Source organism: Chaetomium tenue, assembly GCF_020726465.1.
Source record: "Chaetomium tenue strain MPI-SDFR-AT-0079 chromosome Unknown F5144scaffold_5, whole genome shotgun sequence".
NCBI lineage: Eukaryota > Fungi > Ascomycota > Sordariomycetes > Sordariales > Chaetomiaceae > Chaetomium > Chaetomium tenue.
Window position 1 is genome coordinate 2,281,254 of NW_027117333.1, and position 22,976 is coordinate 2,304,229.

Here is a 22,976-nt window from a genome sequence, read left to right on the forward strand (position 1 = left end):
TGCTCGCCCAGCAAGACAATACCGGGGGTTGGTTGCGCAAGTTACGCCACACTGAGCCAACAATTAGTGAAACAAAACCAGGAGGGTGCGCCGTGCCACGGACTCGACGCGGGATGACAGTTTTTAAAAGGCAGCAGCGCCGACTCAACTGATCGATTTCCCCGGATCCGGTCCTCTCGAGATTGTCTGCATCACCATCGCCGTCATCTGCAATCTCCAATCTCCGTGCAGTGCATCCATCTAACCTGGTACGAAGCAGTGAATTCGACCTGGTCATCCGACACCCCCTCTTTTCCCAAATCCCCCCAAAACACCACCTCCAAATCAGCTGCCGGCCTCCCTCGTCCAACGCTTCTGCAGCCCAATCTGCACCTCCGTCACCTACCGGCATCCCCATATTACCCTCCTGCCGTGCCATCCGCTCCTTCGGAAGAGCAGCCCTCTCCCACCGCAAAACCACCCCACACCAAGCCGGCGCGCCTGGCCCCGAGAATACCACCCCAAGCCGCGCCGAGAACCAGCAACCAACACACACCCACCATGGACCACGGCGGCCACGGCGGCGACGGCAGCGCCGGTCCGGCCTGCAAGATTTCCGTACGTGCCAATTGAATGCCCGCTAAACACTCCCGGCTTATTCCCACAACCCCCCCCCCCCAACCACACCCCACTAACCCACATCCATCAGATGCTCTGGAACTGGTACACCATCGACGCCTGCTTCCTGACCTCCTCCTGGCAGATCGCCAGCCACGGCGCCTTCGCCGCCACCTGCTTGGGAGTAATCCTGATGGTGGTCGTGCTCGAGGGGCTGCGGCGCCTGGGCAAGGAGTACGACGAGCACATCCAGCGCGATTTCGCCGCGCGCGTCGCTCTTATTGCGAACTTGCCCTCTACTGCTGCCGATGCCGCGGGGGGTTCGGCCGGTGCGGGTGGTGGTGCTGTGTGTCCTGCTGCGGCGGGGGGTGGTGAGGAGGCGCAGGCGCCGCGGACGGTGACGTTTCGGGCGTCGCCGCTGCAGCAGTTTGTGAGGGCGTTGATCCATGCGGCGACGTTTGGGTTGGCGTATATTGTTATGTTGTTGGCGATGTACTATAATGGGTACATTATTATTTGTATCTTGATTGGGGCGTTGCTGGGGAAGTTTCTGTGCGACTGGATGACGAGGACCGTGGTTATTGGGGGGGTTGAGAATGGTGCGGTGAAGGGGGGGAATACCGCGGCGGGAGTGGAGGAGCCCACGGTTTGCTGTGGGTGAGATGGGGAGAGGTGGGATGTTTAGTTCTCTTTTGATATTTGATACCCTGATAATTACTCGAATTATGGAAACTCTTGGTTTGACCCAGGCCGGCATCAGCTCGCCACTACCGACTCAATCTTCGCCGCTGCTTTGGCAATCTCGTCAGCAAGCGACACGCTGGTTTGATACACCTTCCTCTCCCCTACAACACCGCCCTGGTGATCTCGATTCCACTCCACCACCTCCTGCGTCATACCCTCCAGCGTCGTCAGCACGCCCGTGTATCCAAGCCCGCCATCGCTCACAGGCCGGCTAGCTACCTCGTTTGATGCCACCAGGTGCGTGCAAATGCTGAAGATGCCGGGCTGGAGGTGCTTCACTTCACCCGTGAGCTCAGGCAACACCTTTCGCAGGAAAGGGAACTGGGCCAGCGCGAGGGAGTACCACTCGATCGGGTACGACAGCAGGACCATGATGACCGGTTGGAGGGCCACGGTCCGGAACCGGGTTACTGCTAGGGTTTGTACGAGGAAGTACAAGTCCTGGTAGCGGATGGGCGGGTTGGGGTCTGTGATCACAAAGGGGCGTCCGGCTTGTGGCGAGGAAGCCGACCCGGGACTGGCGAGGACGGCCTCAAAGTCTAGGTGTGCGATGGCCACGTTGGCGCCGTGCACGAAACTCTGCACGATGTGGGAGGTCCATCTGTCGATATGGTCAGTACACTACTTTACCGTTTGGCGGCGTAAAGAGGGGGTTGTTTACGTGGGCAACACCGCCTTGGCCAGTGCTCCACCAACAGTGTTGTCTGTCGGGTTCCCGTACACCCCGTTTGCCGGCCGGATGCACCCGGTCCTCAACCCCTTAGAGTTGGCCGCACAAACGATCCGCTCCGCTGCCGCTTTGGACGCGGGATAGTTTGCATAGAACTCGCCATGCCTGCGCAGTGGCTCAAAGAAGTCTTTCTCGTCTAGTACCTGCCAGTAATGGCGCGGTACTGCCCTCGAGTACAGTTTCCATGGTGGTACCCAAAGCTCCAAGGGGCGGATGCTGATACTCGCCGATGTGGTCGACACCAGCACGTCGGCACCCGCCCTCCGAGCAGCGTCCACAACGTTCTGCGTGCCCCGAACATTGACGGCCTCGCAGAAGCCTGAGACGAGCTTAGACCGGTCCGACGGCACGATCACGGCGGCCGTGTGGAAGACGGTCAGGGGCAGGTGTGCCACGGACGGATGCCACTCTTTGTTGAACGCCCGATCGGTTGCATCGGCTGACGAGACGTCGGTCTGGACAAAGTCGATGTGAGTCGCCGGGCCGTGGAGCATGTCGGCCCGGTTGGGCGCCCTGAAATCGACAATGCGGATGTTTTCCGGTGGCTGGCCTCGCTCGAGGAGCTGGAGGACAATGTAACCTCCCACGAGGCCTGTGGCATGTGAGAAGTGATGGACTTGGCAGAGTCGACATCAAAGTCGTGTTCAATGACGGACAAGGCCGACTCACCTGACCCTCCGGTGACGATGTACCGTCTCTCGAGCTTTGGAGGGATGCGGTTGGCATAACGGGGTGTCTCTACAGGGTCCCTTTCAAGCCTCCGATATGTGTCGCGCAGCAACTCTTTTGTCCATCTTGTCGGTGCCAATTTCTTGATTCCTTCCGGCGTGTGGAGGAGCAATTGGTTGAGGCGAATCAAGTACGCGACGACAAGGACAGCGAGCACAACGGCGACCGCAAAATCCGGCCTCGCACTCATACGATCCGGCATTTCCATATCAGTTTTTGAGATAGACCCAGTGCCGCGTCCGGCCTCATATCACTCCGATGTCATACAAAGCCCGCTAGATGGCTCAGGGCTCCGGCTGAAAGTTTGTGGGAAGATGCGGGGAATTTGCCTTTGCGTGCTCCGAGACTTCCGTGCCGCCCGAGTGGTCCAGTGGGGAAGGGTCCCGAGGGGGTGAACCTGGTGCCAGCGTAGTCGGCGATAGGGTCACATCGATAATTTCCAGCCCGGTGGGTCTTGATGGATTTACAATAACTAGTAATCAAGCTCTACCGGCGCCTTACACAGTATCATCAAGAGAAGTGTGGTAAACGTGTTGGAGACCAATCTCAGGATATTGATATGACCCCCTGAACCGAACAAGGAAGGAGGTTTTCAAAAGTCCTCAATATAGGCAGGTAAATAAGTATAATTAGATCTATGAACTATTTCTAGCTTATCCTTCATTCCACCTCGCGTATCCCTTTTTCGCCTCACACTCTCTGGCCAAAAAAAAAGCCGAACTCCAAGTGTAAGTGCCGCCAAAACCTTCGACTGGAGGAACGAAAAGAAAGACATTCGGAAACCCCAAGTCTATTTTTTATTTTTTTATTTAAATCGGCTTCTTTCTTTAATTTATTTTGCTCAGGTTTTTTTACCTCTTCTATTTTTGGTTTCTTTACTTCTTTCTCATTTCCTAGGTCCTTTTACTTCCTTCTGGTTTCTCGGCTCCTCTCACTCCCTTCTTTTTTCTAGGTTTCTCGTCCTTCTCTGTCTTTTCTTGATTTCTTGCTCCCCTTTCGAGTTCGGCTTTTTTGGCCAGAGGGTGCCTCCACAGTTCGGCAGGAAGCCAATCTCACCGCCGGTTTGGACGCCAGAGATGGTGGATTGGAGTCAACTGAATGTTCACTTGGGTGCATCACTAACGGCTAAAGCCGTGGACACCACAGTATTCTGTTAGTGCAGACATGTTTAGTACAAAGGACCCCTGCATGCAGAAGCGGAAATAACCCTCCCACACCAAAGACGGCATTGTGTTGCTCAGAATCCTTCGCCCTAGGATGCTCGGGGCCGAATTTGACTCACACTTGGTTCTTCCGAGCTCCCTGAGCCCAATAATGCTAAACTGAGATGTGACGAGAACACAATCCGGCGTTTTGGCCGCCCAATGTTACCGGACAACGTGGGCCTCGCGTGCATGCCTGATGATCGCCGTCAGCGGCGTGAGATTTTATTCAGGGGTAACCAGATGGCAACGGCGTCCTAGTGACAAGAAAGGCAGGAGAGGGACTGAGGTGAGGGTTTTGTTGAGCCCACTACCCGGGATTGGGATCCTTGAACTACCACAGGAAAGTAAATATGTACAAAGGTGCCCATGCCTTGCAGTTTTGTGTCGTGAACCCAATCTTGGATGGCGCCGTCCTCTCACTTCTAAGTCGCCATGGCCAGATCACCCAGACCAGCGTCAGTTTGGTCGCTAGGCCACTCCATTTTGTTTCTCCTCGCCACCATTACAACCACCTCAGCTCAGCTCGCATCTACCGGTTTCTCCGTGACACTGAACGATGTCTACTATTTCGTTTCGCCCTTCTCATCGGGCAAAATTGACGTCCGCAGAGACTCGCTGTTGAAGGTCCCACGGGTGCTCGGCTTCCTACCAGTGACTGTCGTCCAAGACCGCGTGGCCCACTCTGATCTAACAAAGCTGTTCGCAAACTGGACCGTTATCGACGACGTTTACCAAGCAGCGTTTTCCGAGGCCATCTTCCTGGCGGAGTCTAGTGGCAGAAATGAGCCTGAGGGTCTGGCAGTAACCGAGAGACAGATTCTACCAGGGCTCTCGTCCACCGTTATTGCCTTCAAGGACTCCAAGATCCCGTCCGGGCCCTATTTCCTCGAAGCCGCTACCGGGTCTCTGTATCCAGTCTACCGCCTTTATGAGGATTTTGCAGGTGCTTTTACCGAGCCCCTGATTCCAACACCCGATGGCAAGTTCCAGCCTATGTCGGCCAAAATACCAGGCTCATCTACTCTCTCTGTCGGCGTCCCGTCCCGATTGTATTTCACCAAAACAGCCGACAAGCCACTCGCCGGAGTGCGCCTCGGTGTCAAAGACATCTACAGCCTTACCGGTGTGAAAAGGTCCAACGGAAACAGGGCCTGGTACAGCCTCTACCCACCAAGCAATGTCACCGGACCGGCTATCCAACGGCTCATTGATGCGGGTGCGCAGATCGTCGGCCTTCAAAAGACTTCCCAGTTTGCCAACGGCGAGTTTGCGACGGCCGACTGGGTCGACTACCATGCTCCCTTCAACCCGCGCGGCGATGGTTATGAGGACGCAGGCTCTTCCTCTTCTGGGGCGGGTGCTTCTATTTCTTCGTACGAGTGGCTCGACATTGCTATAGGCAGCGATACTGGTGGCAGCATCCGCGGGCCGGCTGGTATCCAAGGGTTATTCGGCAACCGTCCATCTCACGGCCTGGTCTCGCTCGACCACGTCATGCCCTTGGCACCAACGTTGGACACACCGGGCTTCATACTGCGTGATCCGTATCTCTGGGATGCGGCCAGCGCGGCTATCTACGGCAACAACTACACCTCCTTTGGCAACGAGAAGGCCGAGTACCCCCAGCAAATCTACACCTTGGAGTTCCCACCTGCGTCCGACCCATCTATCAAGCTCTTCGAAGACTTTGCCGAGGCACTGGCCAAGTTTGTAGGAGGCGCTGCTAGCCCTCTAGACCCAGAGGTCAAATGGGCCGCTACCCGACCTGCCGAAGCAGGCAACGCAACCCTCAGCGACTTCTTCAACACCACCTACGCCACCATCATCACCAAGGAGCAAACCGCCCTCCTCCGCGACCCCTTCTACCGCGACTACGCCGGTAAGTTCCTCACCTTCCCATGCCAAAAACAGTGAACCCCACTAACCACCAACCACCCCCCCCGCAGCGGCGCATTCCAACCGCCGCCCCTTCATCAACCCGACCCCCCTCATCCGCTGGGCCTACGGCGACTCACTCCCCGCCTCCGCCCTAACCACCGCCCTCGCCGCCCAAACCCTCTTCACCACCTGGTTCACAACCCACATCCTCTCCTCCAACAACACCACCACCACCACCACCACCGCCACCTGCCACACCACCCCCCTCCTCCTCTACCCCGCCGCCACCGGCCTCTCCCTCCCGCGCAACCTATACGCCGGCCCCCCCGGAATCCCCTTCGGGTTCTACGCCTCGCGCATCGCGTCCTTTGCCGGCGTGCCCGACCTGGTGTTTCCGCTCGGGGAGGTCGGGGTGATGAGCGATGTGACGGGGCAGGAGGAGCGGTTGCCCGTGGCAGTTAGTGTGCTGGCGGCGCGCGGGTGTGATGGGTTGTTGGTGCGGCTGGCGCAGGAGTTGGTGGAGATGGGGGTGGTGGTGCAGCCGAGGGTGGGGGGGAGTGTGCTGGAGGGGGGGGAGGTGTTGGTGCGGAGGGGGTGGGAGGGGGGGCAGTGAGTGAGTGGGTGAGTGAGTGAGTGGGTGAGTGAGTGAGTGAGTGAGTGAGTGAGTGAGTGAGTGAGTGAGTGAGTGAGTGAGTGAGTGAGTGAGTGAATGGGGGGTTGGGAATGGGGGGTCGAGGGAAATCGGTAATACTGGGGGGAGGGGGGCGTACGTAGGCTGGTAGAGGTTGGAGGGATGAGTCTGATCTCAGGGGTTAGGTTTGGACTGTGGATAATGTTGTCATATCGAGACCTCAACCTTTTGATATGCATCCTGGATACCCACTCCGATCGATATAAACAAATGCCTCTGTAACGACGTCCATTTCTAATGCCCATGACTCCTCCTTCTCTTATGTTGAATGTATACCTCTTCTGACGCCATCTCCTCCGTTTGTTCACACAAGTCCGGCCAAATTAACACAGTTTCGGCTCACCGTATTGACATCCTCCCTAACAAATGCTCAGAAGTATAACACACCGGCTCGGGAAGTCGGACTGGAAACCCGGGCCGTGTTGGAAGCAAGCCCCTCGAGAAGGGGTCTCTAACCACAGAACAGATCGATATTGCAATTCCCACCCTCTGGAATGCCTCGACCAAATAATAAAACTCCTCCCTCGGTGGTATTCTGCGGACTTCGAGCGTAACAGACCGCAGCTTCGGAAACCGGGCGCACTCGTCCGCCATCGCCAGCATATCCCTGAACACGATCGGCCAGTAGAAAATACATCCAATGCGAAGACGCACCAATGACGGCGGGAACTTTTCCAGGAAGTCGTCGGTCGTCACCAGCTCGCCGCTGCGGTCGTTCTCCACGTTATCAGGCTCCTCAAATACAGGCCCGTACAACACTAGCTGCTCCAGCTCAAGTGTCTCAAGAACGGAGAAATCCTTCAATGAAAACCCAACCTCAAACCCCTCGAGCCCATGCCAAGTCGGGTCAAAGTAGTCCTCGTCATCATCCGAATCACCCTGTTCATATTCCTCATCGCACACATCGGTCTCCCTCAGCGGTGCCTTGATCGGAAAAGCCGAATAACACAACCTTTTCAGCGTTTTCTTCGCCGTCCCCAAGTGCCTTTCCAAATCAAGCACATCCCGCTCCCACTCCCGGCCGTGATAATACTGGGAGTGAAACAGCTCCAAGTCCTCAAACACTTCACTATGCCTCACGATGGCCTCCACCTCCTCCACCCCTACATTCTCACCACTAATCGACAACCTCCTCAGCCGCGGCAACTCCACATCCCACGGCACCGCCTTCAACGGATCCTGCCCACCGGCCACGAGCGGCGGGCCCACCCCATCCCCACCACAATCCACCGCCACCAGACTCTCCAACCCCTCCGCACTCGCCCTCAACAACGCCCTCGCCTCCTTGATATGGAAGGTATGCTCCCACTGCCTCGGCCACCGATACCGCCAGCCCACCAGGACGAGATGCCGTAGTCCCTCCATCGGCTGCGCCCACCCCAACCAATCCGTCGTCGCCAACCCCCCCGCGCCCCCAAACCACCGCTGCAGCAACACGTACCCCACCGTCCCCGACGTCAGCGCCATTGCCAGCTCCTGCAGCTCCTCCAGGCCGTCGTGCATGCGGTCGACCCACCAGGGGTCGAGGCGCTCGGCGGCGGCGCGCACGAAGGCGGTGGTGGTGGTGGTGGTGTCGTCGTCGTCGTTCTCGTTGTTGTTGGGGGTCCAGAGGACGAGGCTTTTGACGCACGCGGCGAGGTCGGGGCGGTGGTGGAGGGTGCGGATCAGGTGGGCGAGGCGGAGGCGCGTGGTGGAGTGTCCGTCGGCGAGCGGGTGGAAGAAGTGGAAGAGGATGGGCTGGGCGACGGCGCGCAGCCGGGTGCAGGTTGTGCTGAGGTGGGCGAGGGAGGTTTGTTCGTGCACGCCCGTGGTGGTTTCGTCGTCGGGGAGCTCGCCGATGCGTGGGGAACGGCAGTGCAGGCAGAGGTTTTGGCTGATGGTGATGAGGATTTCGGTGGGGAGCGTGAGGAGGGTTGCGCCGGCTCGGGTCACGGTGGGAGCGGGGGGGCTGGGTTGGGGGTTGGTGTTTGCCATTGCCATTGGCATTGCACGTTGTATGGTGGGCGGAGAGAGACCCAAGAGAGGGATTCTTCAAGTTGCGCTTGTGCTGATGCCAGCACTGGTGGGTGGTAACCGTCACGATATTGGGTGCGGCACCGGGGAGCTCGGCGGTGTTGATGGTTTGCAGCTGATGTGGGAGCCCGGCGGTACTTCGAGCGCTACCAAGACAGAGCCAAGCCAAGCATGATTCATGATCCTTGTCCCTGCGGTGAAACTGTCGAGCCGAATATCACCATCACAATCCGAATAACACCGATCTCTCTTATCCATCCTAAATGTTCTCCTTGGAGGGAGGGACCGATGAGGAGTATGATGGCCGTGTACGTTTTGTAGGCGGAAAATTGTTGGTTTTCAAGGTTTCAAGGGAACAATGGTCCTAATCCCCGGATGTTGTCCAAGAGCTGGCTTACTACGGGGGTCAAGGTGTCTCCAAGACAGTCCTTCTTCGCTCATGCGGTAGCGTTTCTGATCTATCCACTGCACGTTTAGCATGGCACTTTTCAGTTCGAGATGGCCTGAGGTTGAGATAGTGCATCACTTACCTATATGTATAGAGCTAGTGACTAGTAGTGAGTAAGGTACGTAGGTACATGTAGTAACCAAGCGCGGCGCATTATCGAGATACCCGAGATGCTGGTATGTGGCGGCCAGAACACAAGTTCCGTACTTGCCTACCTTATCTAAAATATAGACATTCTCCCCAAACCCAAAATCACGATGCCAAGTTTCCCAAGCCCATGATAAGTAGCTGTCGAAGGATTCAAGCCTTCAAGCCACCAACCTGTCAAGTTGCGTCACTTTCCGCCACAACAGCCAATCAAACCCCTAAACTCCGAACCCCAAACCCAACCCAACTGAAGCCCCGACGACACCGCTCCTTTCCAGATCAGGTCAATTCCCCGAGGCACCGACGCCCCATCTTCATGTACGGTTCTTTTTTCCCTGGGTATCAGGCAACAACTAACTTGACCCCAACCCAACCTGCCAACCTAGACCAATCCAAACCCCGTGTTAACGACATAAGCATTCACGAAGCAAGAATGTGCCACAAAGCAAGCTGCGGCACCTGCAGTACGTCCCGCTCATTCCTCCCATCCTGTCATCCTACCACATATAATCAACAACCTGTGCCAGCATGACGTCTATTTCCACTTCAATGACGCCGTGTTGATTCCTAATCGTATTAAGGAGATTCTGTTTCCCCTGCTAACGCTTGATACTACCCCCTGCTAGAAAAGGCCACATGGTTTGGCTGCGGCCAGCACGTACCCAAGGTGATGGACAGCGTCCCCCAGGAGGAATGGTGCACATGTGAGCCGAAGGTCGACAAAAGCGGGAAACAGTATCCGCCAGCGGGGTCCGCGATGTCAGCGTGCACGGTGTTGTAAAGGCTGTGGGAGCGGTGGCTAGGGCACTGTTAGCTAGACCTGGCCGGGTGGTGTCACGTTGTGTTGGCCGCTGATGGTTGAACGTGGGTGGGCGCGTGGTATTGTCGTATTGAATTGAGTGTATATGTAATAGCTGAGAAAAGATTTGCTTTACAGACCCGCTGTGGTATCAAAGACATATATGTTCATACCAGCATATCCAAGCCCGACCGAGCGGAGATTCATCGCCAGGATCCAAACTCCAACGCATCAAGTATCTACCCTTCCACCCCAACCAAACCGCCCATGTATCCCTTACGCCACCATCTATACCCCCCACCCACCGCCAACCCACCCTACATCAAAAAACAGCACGGCTCCGGAAAACACTCATCCCACGACCCGCCGCCCTTCGCCCAAAACCTCTCCAACGTCGCCCGCGCCACCCTCGGCCCCGCCACCCCATGATCCCGACTCATATCATCCAACCGCTCCCCAATCCACCTCTGCACGCCCGCCCCCGCCCTGGCCGCCTCCACCCCCGCCACGATCAGCGCCCACGTCGTCCTTTTCCGCACGCGCGGCACCTCCACCGCGCGCTCCAGCAAGCCAAACAGCTGGCGGGCGTGGCGGGCGCGCGCCAGGCCCAGCTCGGCGGACGAGCGCGGCAGCGCGCCGGAGGATTGTAAGGACAGGATGGCGTACAGGGCGGTGGTGGCGCGGTAGATGGCGCCTAGGAGCTGCCACTCGTCTTCGAAGGCGTCTTTGTCGGCGCTGAAGGCGGTGGGGGAGAAGGTCTCGATGCGGGCGAGCAGGAGGTGGGCGGCGCGGGTGGTTTCGGGGGAGGGCAGGTGGGTGCGCAGGTCGTTGATGAGGATGATGGAGGTGAAGAGGGGGGTGGGGCAGTTGATGGAGGGGTAGTAGGTTTCCGTGTAGTAGGTGGAGGCGAGGCGGAGGGTTCCGTCGGTGCTGGTGATTTGGAGTTGGTTGTTGTTGGGGCTGGTGGTGTTGGCGAAGACGCTGACGCTGTTTGGTGAGGTGTGGGTGAGTTGGGGGTTCGGGGAGTTTGGGGATGGATGGGGGGGTACGTACATAAATAACGCCATCATGCTAAGTTCAATGTAGGGAATGTCACGAATCACATCCTCGAATGACCCCCGGAGGTGGAGTAGACTCATGTATGCATCCACGTGGGTCCGCCAGCCCGGGGTAGAAGATTGCTGAAGCTACGGAATATCAGAGAGGAACAGCTATCAGACGGATGATTGATGTCCGGTGACCTACCATGGCGAAGAGGAGGGAGTAGACAGCAACGAGTGTGGTAATATTCTTCCGGGTCGCTTCGTTGGCGACTAGTTTGGTGATCTCGCGCACCGCAATGTCACGGTGACGGTAGAGGCGTGTCCACATGGGTTTAACAACCTGGCTGGTGGTGGGATCGTCGACCATCTGGGTGATCCGGTGGCCAACAACCACAGACACCAGAGTGTGGACGATGGACGGGGGGATATCCTGCACCAGCACAATCGGGAACAAGAAGCCACTCGGAGCAAGCTGAGACTCTTCGAGCTGCGGGTAGATGTGGCCATTGTCTAGCGCGGAAAAGGTAACTAATAAGCGTCGAGCTCAATAAATTGGGGAGGGGGCGGGGAGTGGACCGAACGTACAGTAGAGCATGGCTTCAAAGATATCGCAGACCTCGGGCCGGATCTCAACGGGAAGTGGAAACTCAACCATTTCCTCCTGAGTATCGCTCCGAGAGTCCTCGCTAGAGTCACTAGCCACAGCCGGACCCTTCTTTTCGAGTCTCCGTTTGGCACTGTGGCAAGCCTTGCGTGGGGGCGGCGCTTTACTGTTTGGGACTTTGGTACTTGGGTTCTTCTTCCTGCGGGTGCGTGACATGACCTGGCCCGGTGCGAGCCAAGTCAGCGGTTTCTTGTCTGCATACCCGGGGCACACGATGGCGGCGGCACGGCATTTCGTGCAGACGGGTTGGACGCCGTCACAAACCAAACGACGGCGACGACATTCCCAGCACTGCGGGCGTTCGGGTCGTTCAGTGCGTTCGGGGCGTTCGATGGCGGTTATGATTGGGACGATCGGGTTGGGGGTTGACGGATCGGGTGTGGTGTGTTCACTGCGTTGGCCGTGTTCAGACATTGCTGCCGAGTATTTTCCTATTCTGTACTCAGTGTGTAGCTAACGTAACCGAGTTTCCGAACTAAAACCATGATGGCGGCCCGCCTTCATAAGAATGGATCCCAAGTTGAGCCGTTCGCCTGACACGGGCTCCTGGGAAGGTGCGTCAAGGGTGGGTGGTGTGAAATCAATCCACTGAATCCAGCCCTGTGCTGTGGCTGTGGTCGGCGGATCCTTCCCGCAAAGTCAAAAATCTCTTGGCCACCTCATTGTCCCGATTAGGAAGTAGCCATGCAGGTCAACCCTGCCAGTTGACTTCAATTGTGGATGACTCAGAATGAAAAGGATCCATGTTGCAGCTCTAATTTATGGGCACCATTCGGTTTTGGCCCACTGAGAGGACAGCGTTAGCGATCAGCACTGATCGGAATCCCCGTTTCCATCCACTGCCACGCACCCACGCAGGCGCTGCCGCTGCCGGCAGGTTGGCAATGCTGGGCGTCTTCAACTGTTCGGTGCCGGGACAGGAGAAACACTAGCATCCATGGGCCGGCGGTGTTGCCGGATTAGGAGACATGTTGGAAGATTGACGACCTTGCAAGGCAGATTGCAATGAGATCATCACTGGATTGGGAATTTCTGATATATAAGCTTCATCCAGCATGATGACGGTTCCCTTGGCTTCAGTCTTGGCTTCGAGCCAGATTCCATTTGTATCAACAATTGGATTTCTATCTAACCCGACGTCAGCCTTCGTTTTTCGACAAATCCTATCGATATTTCCTGATACCCTTCCTTTCAGACCGCGACTGTTGTCTCCCTGTGATCGTGTCAGGCGACAGCAACATGGCGGATGGCGAACCAGGTCAGTCTCCATCCAACAGCTACCTACCTGTACCTAGGCTTGCAATGCCCAGTGGTCTACCATGTTTCTAACAACAGCCCCAGTTGACGGGAGCATCTGGTTCTATGGTCCGACTAATATTGCCCCTATTCCCTTCGCCGTTCTCTTCGGCGTTTCAGCGATATTTCACCTCTGGCAGTGCGCGTAAGTGTGGAGGGCAAAGGGACAACCTCCAGAATCTTCGATGACATATCTGACCTTTCAAAACAGCCACTATAAAGCTTTCAAAGTGACAGCCTACCTCCCCTTCTGTTGCGTACTCTTCACCGCCGGCTTTGCTCTCCGCGAAGTCGGCGCTTTTAATATCGGCAACGTCAATGTGTACCTTGCCAGCACCCTCCTCATCTACATGTCCCCGTATGTTTGGTCTCTTCCATTCCCTACTTACATCTCATCCCTACCCTCCAACACACTTCAATACTAACCCCCACCAGCCCCATCCTCGAACTCGCCAACTACCACATCCTCGGCCGCACGCTCTACTACGTCCCGTACTTCTCGCCCATCCACCCGGGCCGCGTCCTGACCACGCTCGGCTCCCTCTCCGCCGTCGTCGAGATCCTCAACGCGCTCGGCGTCGCCTACCTCGCCACGAGCCGCACACCAGGCGGCAAGCGCTACGAGCTCGGCCACAACCTGCTCCGCGCCTCCCTCGCCCTCCAACTCGCCGTCATCGCCCTCTTCTACACCCTCGCAGGGCTCTTCCACGCGCGGTGCGCCCGCGCCGGCGTCGCCCACCCCCGCGTCCGCGCCGTGCTGTACTCGCTGTACGGCAGCATGCTGCTGATCCTCGCGCGCACCATCTACCGCGCCGTCGAGCACTTTGCCGCGCCCATGGTGGTGATCGGCGCCGGGGGCGGGGACGGGGGGGACGAAGCCTGGCGGAGCCTCAGCCCGGTGATCCGCTACGAGTGGTTCTTCTGGGTGTTTGAGGCCGCGCCCATGCTGGTCAACGTGCTGATGTGGAACGCCCGCCACCCGCGCCGCTACCTGCCGCAGAGCTACAAGCGGTATCTCGCGCAGGATGGTGAGACGGAGCTGGATGGGCCGGGTTGGGCGGATAAGCGGAATTTGGTTATGACCGTTGTTGATCCGTTTGGTGTTGTCGCTATGTGTGAGAAGGACCGTCGTGGGGAGCCGTTCTGGGAGGAGAATGGGTATCATCATGTGCTGGGTGGGAAGGCGGGGCAGCAGGAGGCTGTCTGATCATCTGATGGCAAGGCGCTGAGGGTGGTGATGAGTTCGTGGTTTCTTTTGTTTTGCCATTTTCGAGCATGTGATACCTTTTGATCTTTAGTTATTAGAAATAGAGGGAGGTTGGGGATGTATGTACGAAGACATGGACGGTGGTAATAATATGCAGTATAAAAGGTCGCCTTGCCCGGCGACATCGCCATTAGCTTACCATGACTGGTCACCGGATACTGGTTACACAGAGCTACGAATGGCATGATGGAGATACCAACAAGAGTGAATCACAACTTTCAACGCTCGTCGGAAATGCAGTCGATGTCATGATTAACAATGGCCGAGGTCCGGGCCCGTTCGGCGGCCCCCGAAGCTTATTCTTTGTCTTTTTCTGAACTCGGTCTTTGGCTTCCTTGTCACACCGCCATCCCACCACATTCCCACAGCAGCTGAGCGGAATAAGCAGCAGTTGGCGCTGGGCTGAGCAAATCAAGTCCAGCCAACATCGGCAATTCCTCTGCTGACAATGACATCCAACAACATGTTGGCGATTGGATCTCAGAAAAGCGCTGATCGGATGATCCAGCCGATCCCTCCCGCGCCTCTCGAACCGGGCTCGAACCGGGCTCCTGGGTAACACCAACAAAAGAACGGGTGTGCTTTTGTGGGCGTGCTATTTAACCTGAAACGCTCCCCCTCAATGCGTTCGTTTGTCCATTCGCAAGCGCACTAACATGATTTGCCGGCGAATCACCCAGTCTCGCGTTAGTGCATCCCCACAGCTCCACGCTGTTTCAGATTTCAGCATCCTTCAGACGAACTTCCCCATTGCGGTCCACCGCTGACGTTTTTGCGGCGAACCACGTCCCCCCGGCACTCCGTTTCAGAGGGGCAGGCAGGCAACGCAAGCTCAGAGGCCACATCATTAAAGCGCTGGAGTGCCGTCGGTGCTGGTCCACGCCGTGACTTTGCCTCTTTTATGCTTTTCGGCTCACCCTCTCTTTCTTTCTCTCCTCCCAGGCTGGAGAAGACGTGCATTGTTTTCGAATCGGGCAGGTCCTCGTTCATTTTGAGCTCGGTATCATGAAGTCCTCAATTCACGTCGTTCTATTCTTCCTGCTCGGCCTGGTCGCTAGCATGGCCCTCCCGAGACGCCAGGCCCAGGCACCGTTTGCGGTGGTGGATTTCTCCGGGAAGGCGGTAAGTGATTTCACACCAAATCGTCAATGGCTCCGGTGGAAATCCCGTCTAACACAGTAAAAGGCTTGTCACTCGATCCTGACCTCCTGCCGAGTGGACACAGACTGCTGCGCCGGGCTGAAGTGCGGCATCTTCGACGAAGACGCCTTGTGCGTCCCAGCGGGCTAAGACATTTCTGTGCGATACCTACTTTCCGCATTTGGGGAGGGTCGTAGGTCGGCGGGATGGAAAGAAAAGTAGAATTCTTCAGTTGTACATGCTTTTGGCCGCTGTTGTGCTAAGGTTGTCTGGGACAACAACTTAGCACGCCGGCCTCCTCATACAGGGAAATAGATACCTTCAAAGACATGCAAGACATGCGGTTTACGGCCTGAACCTGCGGATAAGACTGGTCACAGACCAGGCACCATGTTGTAAGCTTGGCGAGGCGTGCAGCTGTCGTTGGAATACTGAGATACGATCCTGGCCGCATCAGCTGGGCTCGGTGTTGTTGAACATATTGACCCACTGTTCCTTAACCGTTCTCTATAGACAATAATCGGCCTCGGGTCCGTATTCTTTGAATGCTAGACATGATGGTTCAAATTTTCATCATCGATCTCGCTCTCTTTGTTCCCCTGACCCTCGGAGGAACATATCAGAAGGTTACGAGAGCTCTCCTTTGACTTTGTTTGATCACAGGGCTGCCTAGTGTTCTATCTTGCAATAAGGCCCTACCATTAAGATGAACAAAGATCCAGTCCCTAGGTAGTTCCACGATTCAGCATGTGCATTTAAATCGTAATTAACACGCGGCATTGGCCCGAACGCCCGAACCGGACAGATCACAACCCTGCCCTTTGCCCCGTGGTGGCAGAAGAACAAACTCCGAAGACAACATCCGCATAGTCGCCCCACAGTCCCCGGACCCACCGTCGTCCATGGACAACACCATGACAGAACCTGCTAAAGGTGACAAGGTAGACGGCGAGACTGGGACTGGGTATATGTACATGTTCGAGGCCGGCCGCCGTCGGTTTCTCTTCATCCGTAACATTGGACGCGGGGGGGAGTGTGTGGCTCAGCTGATCAAGGATACCGGGACCGGGATGAACTTGATACGCAAGGTAACTGACCGGCGTTTGCGGCACTTTAGCAATTCCGGTGCAGACGAAGAGAAGCTACCGCCGTTGAAGAAGCCGAACGAGATCCGGATTCTCAAGAAGATCAACAAGACCTTCAAGCCTCCAGAGGTAGGCATCCAACCCTACATTGTCGATTGTTACGGCCATGAATACATTAAATCTAAGCACAAAGACCCAGGGGGTGCTTCCATGTACCACTCCGTCTCATATTGGAAGCTTTGCAACGGGGAGAGCATCAAGACGCGATGGCAGGCACCTGATTCCAATCGCCCATGGATACCTACATCCATAATTGCCAGAATGATCCGCCAAGTTCTCAGCACGTTTCAACGGCTGTACACGGGCGGCGACCAGCCGGTCTATCACGGCGATGCTCACATGGGCAACATCTGGATTCACTGGCCCGAGGATACCATGCTGCCTGACTTTTACTTGGGCGATTTCGGTCACGCCCGTTTTGCTGACGAGGAAGCCCCTGTTTTCGCTCTCGCCACCAGGACACCCGCCACAGTTGCTGACCTGCGCCAGTTTTATGACAACATTCACACCATAGTTCTCAATCACCGCGAACAACAAGGGCGCAACCATTCAGGCTTTAAGGCGTTGAGTCAGCTGTGTAAAGAGATATATAAGGTGGTGGTTCTATGGAGGAATGCCGACGACAAGGTCGAACCCCCAAACCTGAAGCCTCTCATTGAATTTGCGCAGAGCTTGGAGGACAGGTTCGGAAAAGGCGGTGTCGAGGACGAGACAAAGTCGGGGAAGTACATAGGGTTTATATCTGAAGAGCGCGGGAAGGCCCAGCGGACCCAAAAGGAGGACGCCCTAGTTGTCACGGCTGAAAAGATAGAGAAAGCCTTGAACCCGACCATCGTGGACATGGCGGACGTTGAAGTCCAACGAGTAATTCATGGCCCGTGGATCTTGGTGACAGTGGACGGGTACTGGGCCGAGGGCTCGCCCGTGACACACCACAGGCCGAATGCAGGTGACTTTGACCCGCTCAAGGAAGACCTGTCGTGTACGGAGCCGGAGCCTTGGGGCGACAAGGAATACATTTGGACCCGTAGTGCCGACTCCTCCCCGCAAATGACTTTCCCCTTCCCTCACGACGAGGCGAGGGCAGTCGACGGAGACCCATTGATGCGTTGGAACGACGGGGAATCTGATTTTTTTCAAGTATTGGGAGTGTATCCGCACCTGTTCCAGCGTGTGTGGAAGCCACAGGCGGATACGACGGCCGTTTTGGCAGCTCTGAACTGGCAGGAGGTCAAATCATATGTCAACAAGACTCTAAAAACAGCCGGGGCTAAGATCTGCAGCACAGAAATGATTCCTGGGCTCTTTGAGGCCAAAGCTAAACATTGGCACGGTTTGCTCCACGGCGCTGGGTGTGAGTGCGACGACACGGTCTGGATGGCGGACATAGAGAACCAGTTGGAGCAGGCGAGGATGACAAGGATTGTTGGGGATCTGCAGGAGGTAGTTTCGACTTTCTCGAGCATGGCAATGGTTGAACGCGGCCAAGGGGTGGTCGAACGCGTAGGCTCTTCCCAGGCTTGGAGTCCTCGGACATGTACTAAGTAGGTAAGTGACATTCTGATTACCAAAATCTTTCCATTATAATCTTCCCCAGCCAAATCGATGCCTTCTTGTCAAAACGCAGAATTGGAAATAGAAATACATACTTGTAACAATCGTGAACGGTCATAGGTCACACTAATTCATTATGGAAACGCTCGCTGACTCGGGGAAAAAGAAAACAAGACAAAAAGAAAAGTAAAACACCACCCCCTTTCCCCCGCCCAGACTCCCATCACCACGCAGTGTGTCCCCCGTCAATCACCAAATTACCCCCGGTCATAAAACTGCTCGCGCCACTCAACAAGAACAACACGGCCCCCTTGAATTCAGTCGTCTCCGCCAGCCTCCCCATCATATTCTCCCCCTCCCACGTCTCCCTCAACCCGGGCACCTCCTCAAAATTCTTCAACACCATCGGCGTCAAAATATGCCCCGGGCTAATACAATTGACCCTAATCCCCCCCGTCCCATCCTCCCTCACCGGACTCCACTCCATCGCCAAATTCCTCGCCAACTGGATCACCGCCGCCTTACTCGAGTTATACACCGGCGACAACAGCCCCTTATTCGCCACCATCCCGGACATACTCGCAATCAGACAGATACTCCCCCGCGTCTTATAGCGAAACATCTGCCGCGCCACGGACTGCGCCGTCATGAACACGCCCGTGTAGTTGATGTCTAGCATGCGCGCCACGTCCTCGGGCGTGTAGTCCAGCGCCTGGGTGACCTGCTGCACGCCTGCGGCCGCTACCGCGCCGTCCAGCCGCCCGTTCTCGTCGGCGATGGAGGCGATCAGCGAGTCTAGGTGTGAGGTGTCCGCTACGTTTTGCTGCCGGTAGTGCAGCGAGCCGCCGGCGGATGGGACGACGCGCGCGATGGCTTCGGCCCATTGCTCGTCGGGCTCGGGGGAGCGGTCGAGCGCGTAGACTGGGGGGTGGTGTTAGTGTGCTGGGTAAGGTATCTGTCGCTCTGCACGTGGTGAAAGGGAGGGTTGTTGCATTGCTTACCCTTCCCACCTGCTTCGACGAGTGCCTCGGCCATGGTGAGACCTAGTCCCTGAGCTCCGCCGGTCACGACGAACACCTTGCCTGCTACATTGAAGTCGGCGAATCCTTTCTTGCCCACGTTCTCGTCTATCGCGGGTTTGTTGTCTTTGTTGGGGTGTGAGCGTGGCTCGGGGCTGGTGGTGTCGGTGGGCCACACTTGTTGTTCTTTGCGCGGGGTGTGCATGGCCCTCACGGATGCAAGTCTGGTGAGTGGGGTTATCTTGGTGGTTGTTTGGGCAGCGCGAGTGCTGAAGCGCTGCCGCGTTGCCAAACGCAGGGTTCTCGTTGCCGTGTTCATTTTGTAGGAGTTAACAAACAACACGGGGGGGATCAGTAGGGTCCTGGGCGAGCAAGGTGGAAATACCGGGGCAAACTGTCTCGGGTTCTCATCCTGCTTTTATACTATATTTTCCAAGATGATGTTTTCCCTGAAGCCTGTATACCGCCTGGGTCACAGGAGCAAGTGCTCCGGACGCTGTTCGGGTTGTTAACGACCAGACAGGGATGATCTCCACGTCATCCAAGGAATCCGGGAGCCAATTGTGACGGCAGCCGTCAGCCGTCTCGGGGGGAGTACAAAGGTCTCAAATCCCAACGGTAACCCGTCTTCTTAAAAGGTGGGAGCATGTATAATCCGAGTCAATTGTCTCTAGAGAATATGGAGGCTAGTTCATCGGCCTTGGGATTTTTGATGATACCCAACAAGTCCTTTTCCCTTTTTGCTCGACCGGAATATCACCTTCTCTCACGTCTCTTCGAGCGGTGCGGGGTTGCATTCCGGGTCGGACGGGGATGCCGATCCTGATCCACTTCCGGCCCGGCGCCCGGGATTTATGACGTATAAAAGCAAAGGAAACCAACTTTAGACTCGGAAGGATGAAGCGTGCATAAAGGCCGTTACGACTGCACCTTCTATGCATACTTCCTTGAATCTGTGACAGTTTGACGGACCGCCGATCAAATCCCTGACCCATGTTTGTCGTCAACACCAAAGAGTTATTATCATGAACACAGGCAAGCTAGAAAGCCAACCAGTGCCGGCTATAATCATCAAGCAGCCAGAAGAAGTAAATTAAAAGAAAAGGAAAAGAAAAGGAAGGAAGACTCTTTTGCACTTTCCCTTTCTCTTCCCCTTTCTCTCCCCATTTCTCTCCCCATTTCTCTCCCCATTTCTCTTCCCATTTCTCTTCCTATTTCTCTTCCTATTTGTCTGAAAGGGAAGGGAAAATGAAAAGAAAATCAAGGAAGACAACGAAATAAAGCGACAGCCCCCTGAGCCTTTACTACACCGCAATGGCATTCCAGTTCTGGACGTTATTTTCGCATTGCGTCGAGATCCCTTTCCCTCCCTCAGCCGTAGCAATAACCTTCCCATCCCTTGAGAGCGTGACAACCATATCCCCCGTATTCTTGTCAAACGGGACCGCCCCGGTATAAACCCCCGGTGTGCCACCCCCAGCAGCCGGGACCTCATTTAGCTTACCCGTCGACACCTTCCCCCCAATCGATACCGAAACCGTCACCCCTTGATCCGTGTCTAACAACGCCGCATAGAACACACTGTCCTCGACCAGCTCTTCCGGCTTCATCGCGACCTCCCCACCATCCGGATTGTTCCCTGTCGTCCCACCTCCCGGACACGCTAGCGCCGGCGCCGTACGGTAGTAAGCCATGACACTCTCCTCCCCAACGCTGTCTGGCACGCGGCCGGTCTTGTAGACATCGATGTAGAAGGGCAAGAACCGTCTCCACCCATCATGGCTCATCCCGCGAGCATAGTTGACCGGCGCGCCCGCGCTCTGAAACAAACCCAGCTCATTTTCGTGAACAGGCCCAATGTAATGCGACTCCCCGAAGTCATTCCACGTTAAAATCTCAACCCAGTCCGGCTGCACCTCCGCAACCTGCTGCCAGCGGCGATCCCACAACCCATCTCCACGCCACAACCAATTCTTCCCGCCAAACCCCGGCAAGTTCGTGAAGAACCAGGGCGCCACCGGCATCATGTACTTCTTTTTCCCCTTCCCCAGCGCCTCCTGAAACACCTTGTCCGCATCCGTCGTTATATTCTCCGCACCTTCCGGCCACGCATCAAAGCTAAACAACCCATCGGCCACGCCACCCCCCAACTCCACCGCCTCCCCGGCCGCCACGGACGACCAGTCCGGCACAAACACCACATCCACCGCATCCTTAATCCCCTTCCAATCCCCCGCGCTCCCAGGCCCCTCAAAAGTCGACACCAACGGCCTACCACCCCCACCCCCACCACCACCACCATCCTCAACCACCTTAAAATAGGCCTTCTCCCCCGTATACTCCCTCAACAACTCCACCACCCTATCGGCTGGCCACGCGCCCTGCGCGAGATAGTCGAGCGAGAAAAACAGCGAGAAGTTCAGGGCGGCGGCGGCTTGGAAAGCGAGGGCGAGGGAGGCGGCGTTGGAGGGGTCCTGCGCCGCGATGTTGAGCGCGAAGCCGTCGATTTTGGAGGCCTGCGCGAGGCGGATGTCGAATTCCCAGTCGGAGAGCGTGAAGGCGGGGAGGTTGCCGACCTGTGAGGGTGGAGGGGGGGGGAGGGGGTTAGTGTATGGGGGGTGGGATGGAAAGAGGGGGGGGTTGGGCGTACGATAACGTGGGCGAAGACTTCTTTTGCGGCGCTGGCTGTATGTTGTTGGAGTGCCCAGAGCGCGGCTGGGAGGATAGGGAGGACTTTCTTCATCGTGTTGGTTGGAGGGTGAGGGTGAGGGAAGAATGAAGGAAGCGAAGGAGCTCTGCGCGTAACACCAAGGCGAGAAGCTTGGGGTCACTCGGGCCGGTGAAGAGATTGTTTTGTGTAGGAGAGGTTATAGGAGAGGTTTTACGGCCATCTGTGGCAACGAGAAAGGTGTCCAAGTGGAAGACCTCAAATCAGAGCACACATTGTTGGACCGGGCAATGGCCTACGGCGTCAAGACGGAACTGACCCAAACCAGGACCTGCACACAAGATCTCTTTCGGTTTACTGGTGGCCGGTTTTTGACAACCGTGGAGATTCATCTCTACTAGAATATAACCAAGCTTTTCTGAGGGGGTCAAGTAAGACCCTTCTTTACTAGGGCCTTGGACGCCCAAGGGGCTCCCCTCGGTTTCGGCCGCGAGTTTAACAGATTGGCGGTCAAGGAGGTCTACCAGCCCGGCACCCTAGGGCCAAAGACGCCACGTCTCAAGTGTAGACATTTTGAGGTAGCAACATGGTTCTGGTAAATGCCAACCAAGCTTCAATGAAAACGAAAACGATCGGCGGCAAGAAGGAACTGCAGGGATTTACCCGATATCATTCTCTGTTTCCTCACCAACTTCTTCTATTCATTTCCTTTTTCTTGGTCTGTTTGACTCCATCTTATCCTTAAGTGAGGTCTGGTGGCTTTTCGCTAGAGAGCGCCCGACCATAATCGAGGCCGTGGGGGCGGAGGATGAAACGGTATCAGAGGTAGGTACCTAACTAAGGTAGTTACCTAATGGCATCAAGGCACATTGAGCAACCTCATGTTCTCATTGCGGTCCCCCAATTCACTTTCTACCATACAATAATAGTACAACAGTATATTTTTATTGTAAGGGCAGTGCTCTAGCAGTGCAAGGTTCAATAACCTCGGTCTCTGACAACTTACCCTTCTCTAGCGCATCAAGTTTGACCCAGTCAGATTGACCTCCGCCGACCAACCCAGGTCTCCAAACGGGTCGGGGGCCGTGTTCCAAACCACCCCGGGGCTCAACACCCCAATCCGGGTTGCAAAGCAAACAGAACAGGGGCTTGGCAAGGGGATAGACAAGCCAAGTTAACTGCTATTCTAGCATCTTCCA

At 56.1% G+C, this 22,976-nt stretch overlaps 10 protein-coding genes across 10 annotated transcripts; 6 read left to right on the forward strand and 4 right to left on the reverse strand.

Moving 5' to 3' along the window:
• Nucleotides 1–115: 115 nt before the first annotated feature.
• Nucleotides 116–2,588, forward strand: F5144DRAFT_622090 (Ctr copper transporter family-domain-containing protein; the record flags this gene model as incomplete). Its single annotated transcript, XM_066792091.1, has 7 exons — nucleotides 116–597; nucleotides 689–1,243; nucleotides 1,654–1,747; nucleotides 1,781–1,878; nucleotides 2,026–2,196; nucleotides 2,246–2,484; nucleotides 2,519–2,588. The coding sequence occupies exons 1-7, from the start codon at nucleotides 541–543 to the stop codon at nucleotides 2,586–2,588; spliced, it is 1,284 nt and encodes a 427-aa protein (XP_066641467.1). The 5' UTR covers nucleotides 116–540.
• A 1,849-nt stretch (nucleotides 2,589–4,437) lies between these two features.
• On the forward strand, nucleotides 4,438–6,680 carry F5144DRAFT_622091 (amidase signature domain-containing protein; the record flags this gene model as incomplete). The annotated part of the gene is made up of 3 exons (XM_066792092.1): nucleotides 4,438–5,884; nucleotides 5,952–6,379; nucleotides 6,666–6,680. The coding sequence occupies 3 exons, from the start codon at nucleotides 4,438–4,440 to the stop codon at nucleotides 6,678–6,680; spliced, it is 1,890 nt and encodes a 629-aa protein (XP_066641468.1).
• Nucleotides 6,681–6,703: 23 nt separating this feature from the next.
• Nucleotides 6,704–8,695, reverse strand: F5144DRAFT_577923 (uncharacterized protein). Its single transcript, XM_066789232.1, has one exon. The coding sequence runs from the start codon at nucleotides 8,558–8,560 to the stop codon at nucleotides 6,914–6,916; it is 1,647 nt and encodes a 548-aa protein (XP_066641469.1). The 5' UTR covers nucleotides 8,561–8,695; the 3' UTR covers nucleotides 6,704–6,913.
• Nucleotides 8,696–9,439: 744 nt separating this feature from the next.
• Nucleotides 9,440–10,066, forward strand: F5144DRAFT_577924 (uncharacterized protein). The gene is made up of 3 exons (XM_066789233.1): nucleotides 9,440–9,500; nucleotides 9,569–9,646; nucleotides 9,809–10,066. The coding sequence occupies exons 2-3, from the start codon at nucleotides 9,616–9,618 to the stop codon at nucleotides 9,961–9,963; spliced, it is 186 nt and encodes a 61-aa protein (XP_066641470.1). The 5' UTR covers nucleotides 9,440–9,500; nucleotides 9,569–9,615; the 3' UTR covers nucleotides 9,964–10,066.
• F5144DRAFT_296300 (fungal-specific transcription factor domain-containing protein) lies at nucleotides 10,007–12,418 on the reverse strand. The gene is made up of 4 exons (XM_066783844.1): nucleotides 11,610–12,418; nucleotides 11,227–11,534; nucleotides 11,035–11,168; nucleotides 10,007–10,968 (listed from the first exon to the last, which is right to left on the reverse strand). The coding sequence occupies exons 1-4, from the start codon at nucleotides 12,100–12,102 to the stop codon at nucleotides 10,299–10,301; spliced, it is 1,605 nt and encodes a 534-aa protein (XP_066641471.1). The 5' UTR covers nucleotides 12,103–12,418; the 3' UTR covers nucleotides 10,007–10,298.
• Nucleotides 12,419–12,442: 24 nt separating this feature from the next.
• Nucleotides 12,443–14,467, forward strand: F5144DRAFT_577929 (uncharacterized protein). The gene is made up of 4 exons (XM_066789234.1): nucleotides 12,443–12,946; nucleotides 13,030–13,129; nucleotides 13,196–13,342; nucleotides 13,420–14,467. The coding sequence occupies exons 1-4, from the start codon at nucleotides 12,928–12,930 to the stop codon at nucleotides 14,189–14,191; spliced, it is 1,038 nt and encodes a 345-aa protein (XP_066641472.1). The 5' UTR covers nucleotides 12,443–12,927; the 3' UTR covers nucleotides 14,192–14,467.
• Nucleotides 14,468–15,256: 789 nt separating this feature from the next.
• Nucleotides 15,257–15,541, forward strand: F5144DRAFT_594182 (uncharacterized protein; the record flags this gene model as incomplete). The annotated part of the gene is made up of 2 exons (XM_066790546.1): nucleotides 15,257–15,373; nucleotides 15,437–15,541. 2 exons carry the CDS (start codon nucleotides 15,257–15,259, stop codon nucleotides 15,539–15,541), a joined length of 222 nt encoding a protein of 73 aa, XP_066641473.1.
• A 752-nt stretch (nucleotides 15,542–16,293) lies between these two features.
• F5144DRAFT_466356 (uncharacterized protein) lies at nucleotides 16,294–16,968 on the forward strand (the record flags this gene model as incomplete). Its single annotated transcript, XM_066784996.1, has 2 exons — nucleotides 16,294–16,384; nucleotides 16,529–16,968. Coding segments are annotated over 2 exons (531 nt in total), but the record flags the coding sequence as incomplete, so codon positions are not given.
• A 1,057-nt stretch (nucleotides 16,969–18,025) lies between these two features.
• F5144DRAFT_577932 (uncharacterized protein) lies at nucleotides 18,026–19,899 on the reverse strand. The gene is made up of 2 exons (XM_066789235.1): nucleotides 19,092–19,899; nucleotides 18,026–19,011 (listed from the first exon to the last, which is right to left on the reverse strand). Exons 1-2 carry the CDS (start codon nucleotides 19,426–19,428, stop codon nucleotides 18,314–18,316), a joined length of 1,035 nt encoding a protein of 344 aa, XP_066641475.1. The 5' UTR covers nucleotides 19,429–19,899; the 3' UTR covers nucleotides 18,026–18,313.
• Nucleotides 19,900–20,258: 359 nt separating this feature from the next.
• On the reverse strand, nucleotides 20,259–22,151 carry F5144DRAFT_654038 (glycoside hydrolase family 71 protein). The gene is made up of 2 exons (XM_066793085.1): nucleotides 21,760–22,151; nucleotides 20,259–21,685 (listed from the first exon to the last, which is right to left on the reverse strand). The coding sequence occupies exons 1-2, from the start codon at nucleotides 21,850–21,852 to the stop codon at nucleotides 20,414–20,416; spliced, it is 1,365 nt and encodes a 454-aa protein (XP_066641476.1). The 5' UTR covers nucleotides 21,853–22,151; the 3' UTR covers nucleotides 20,259–20,413.
• Between the last annotated feature and the right edge of the window lie 825 nt (nucleotides 22,152–22,976).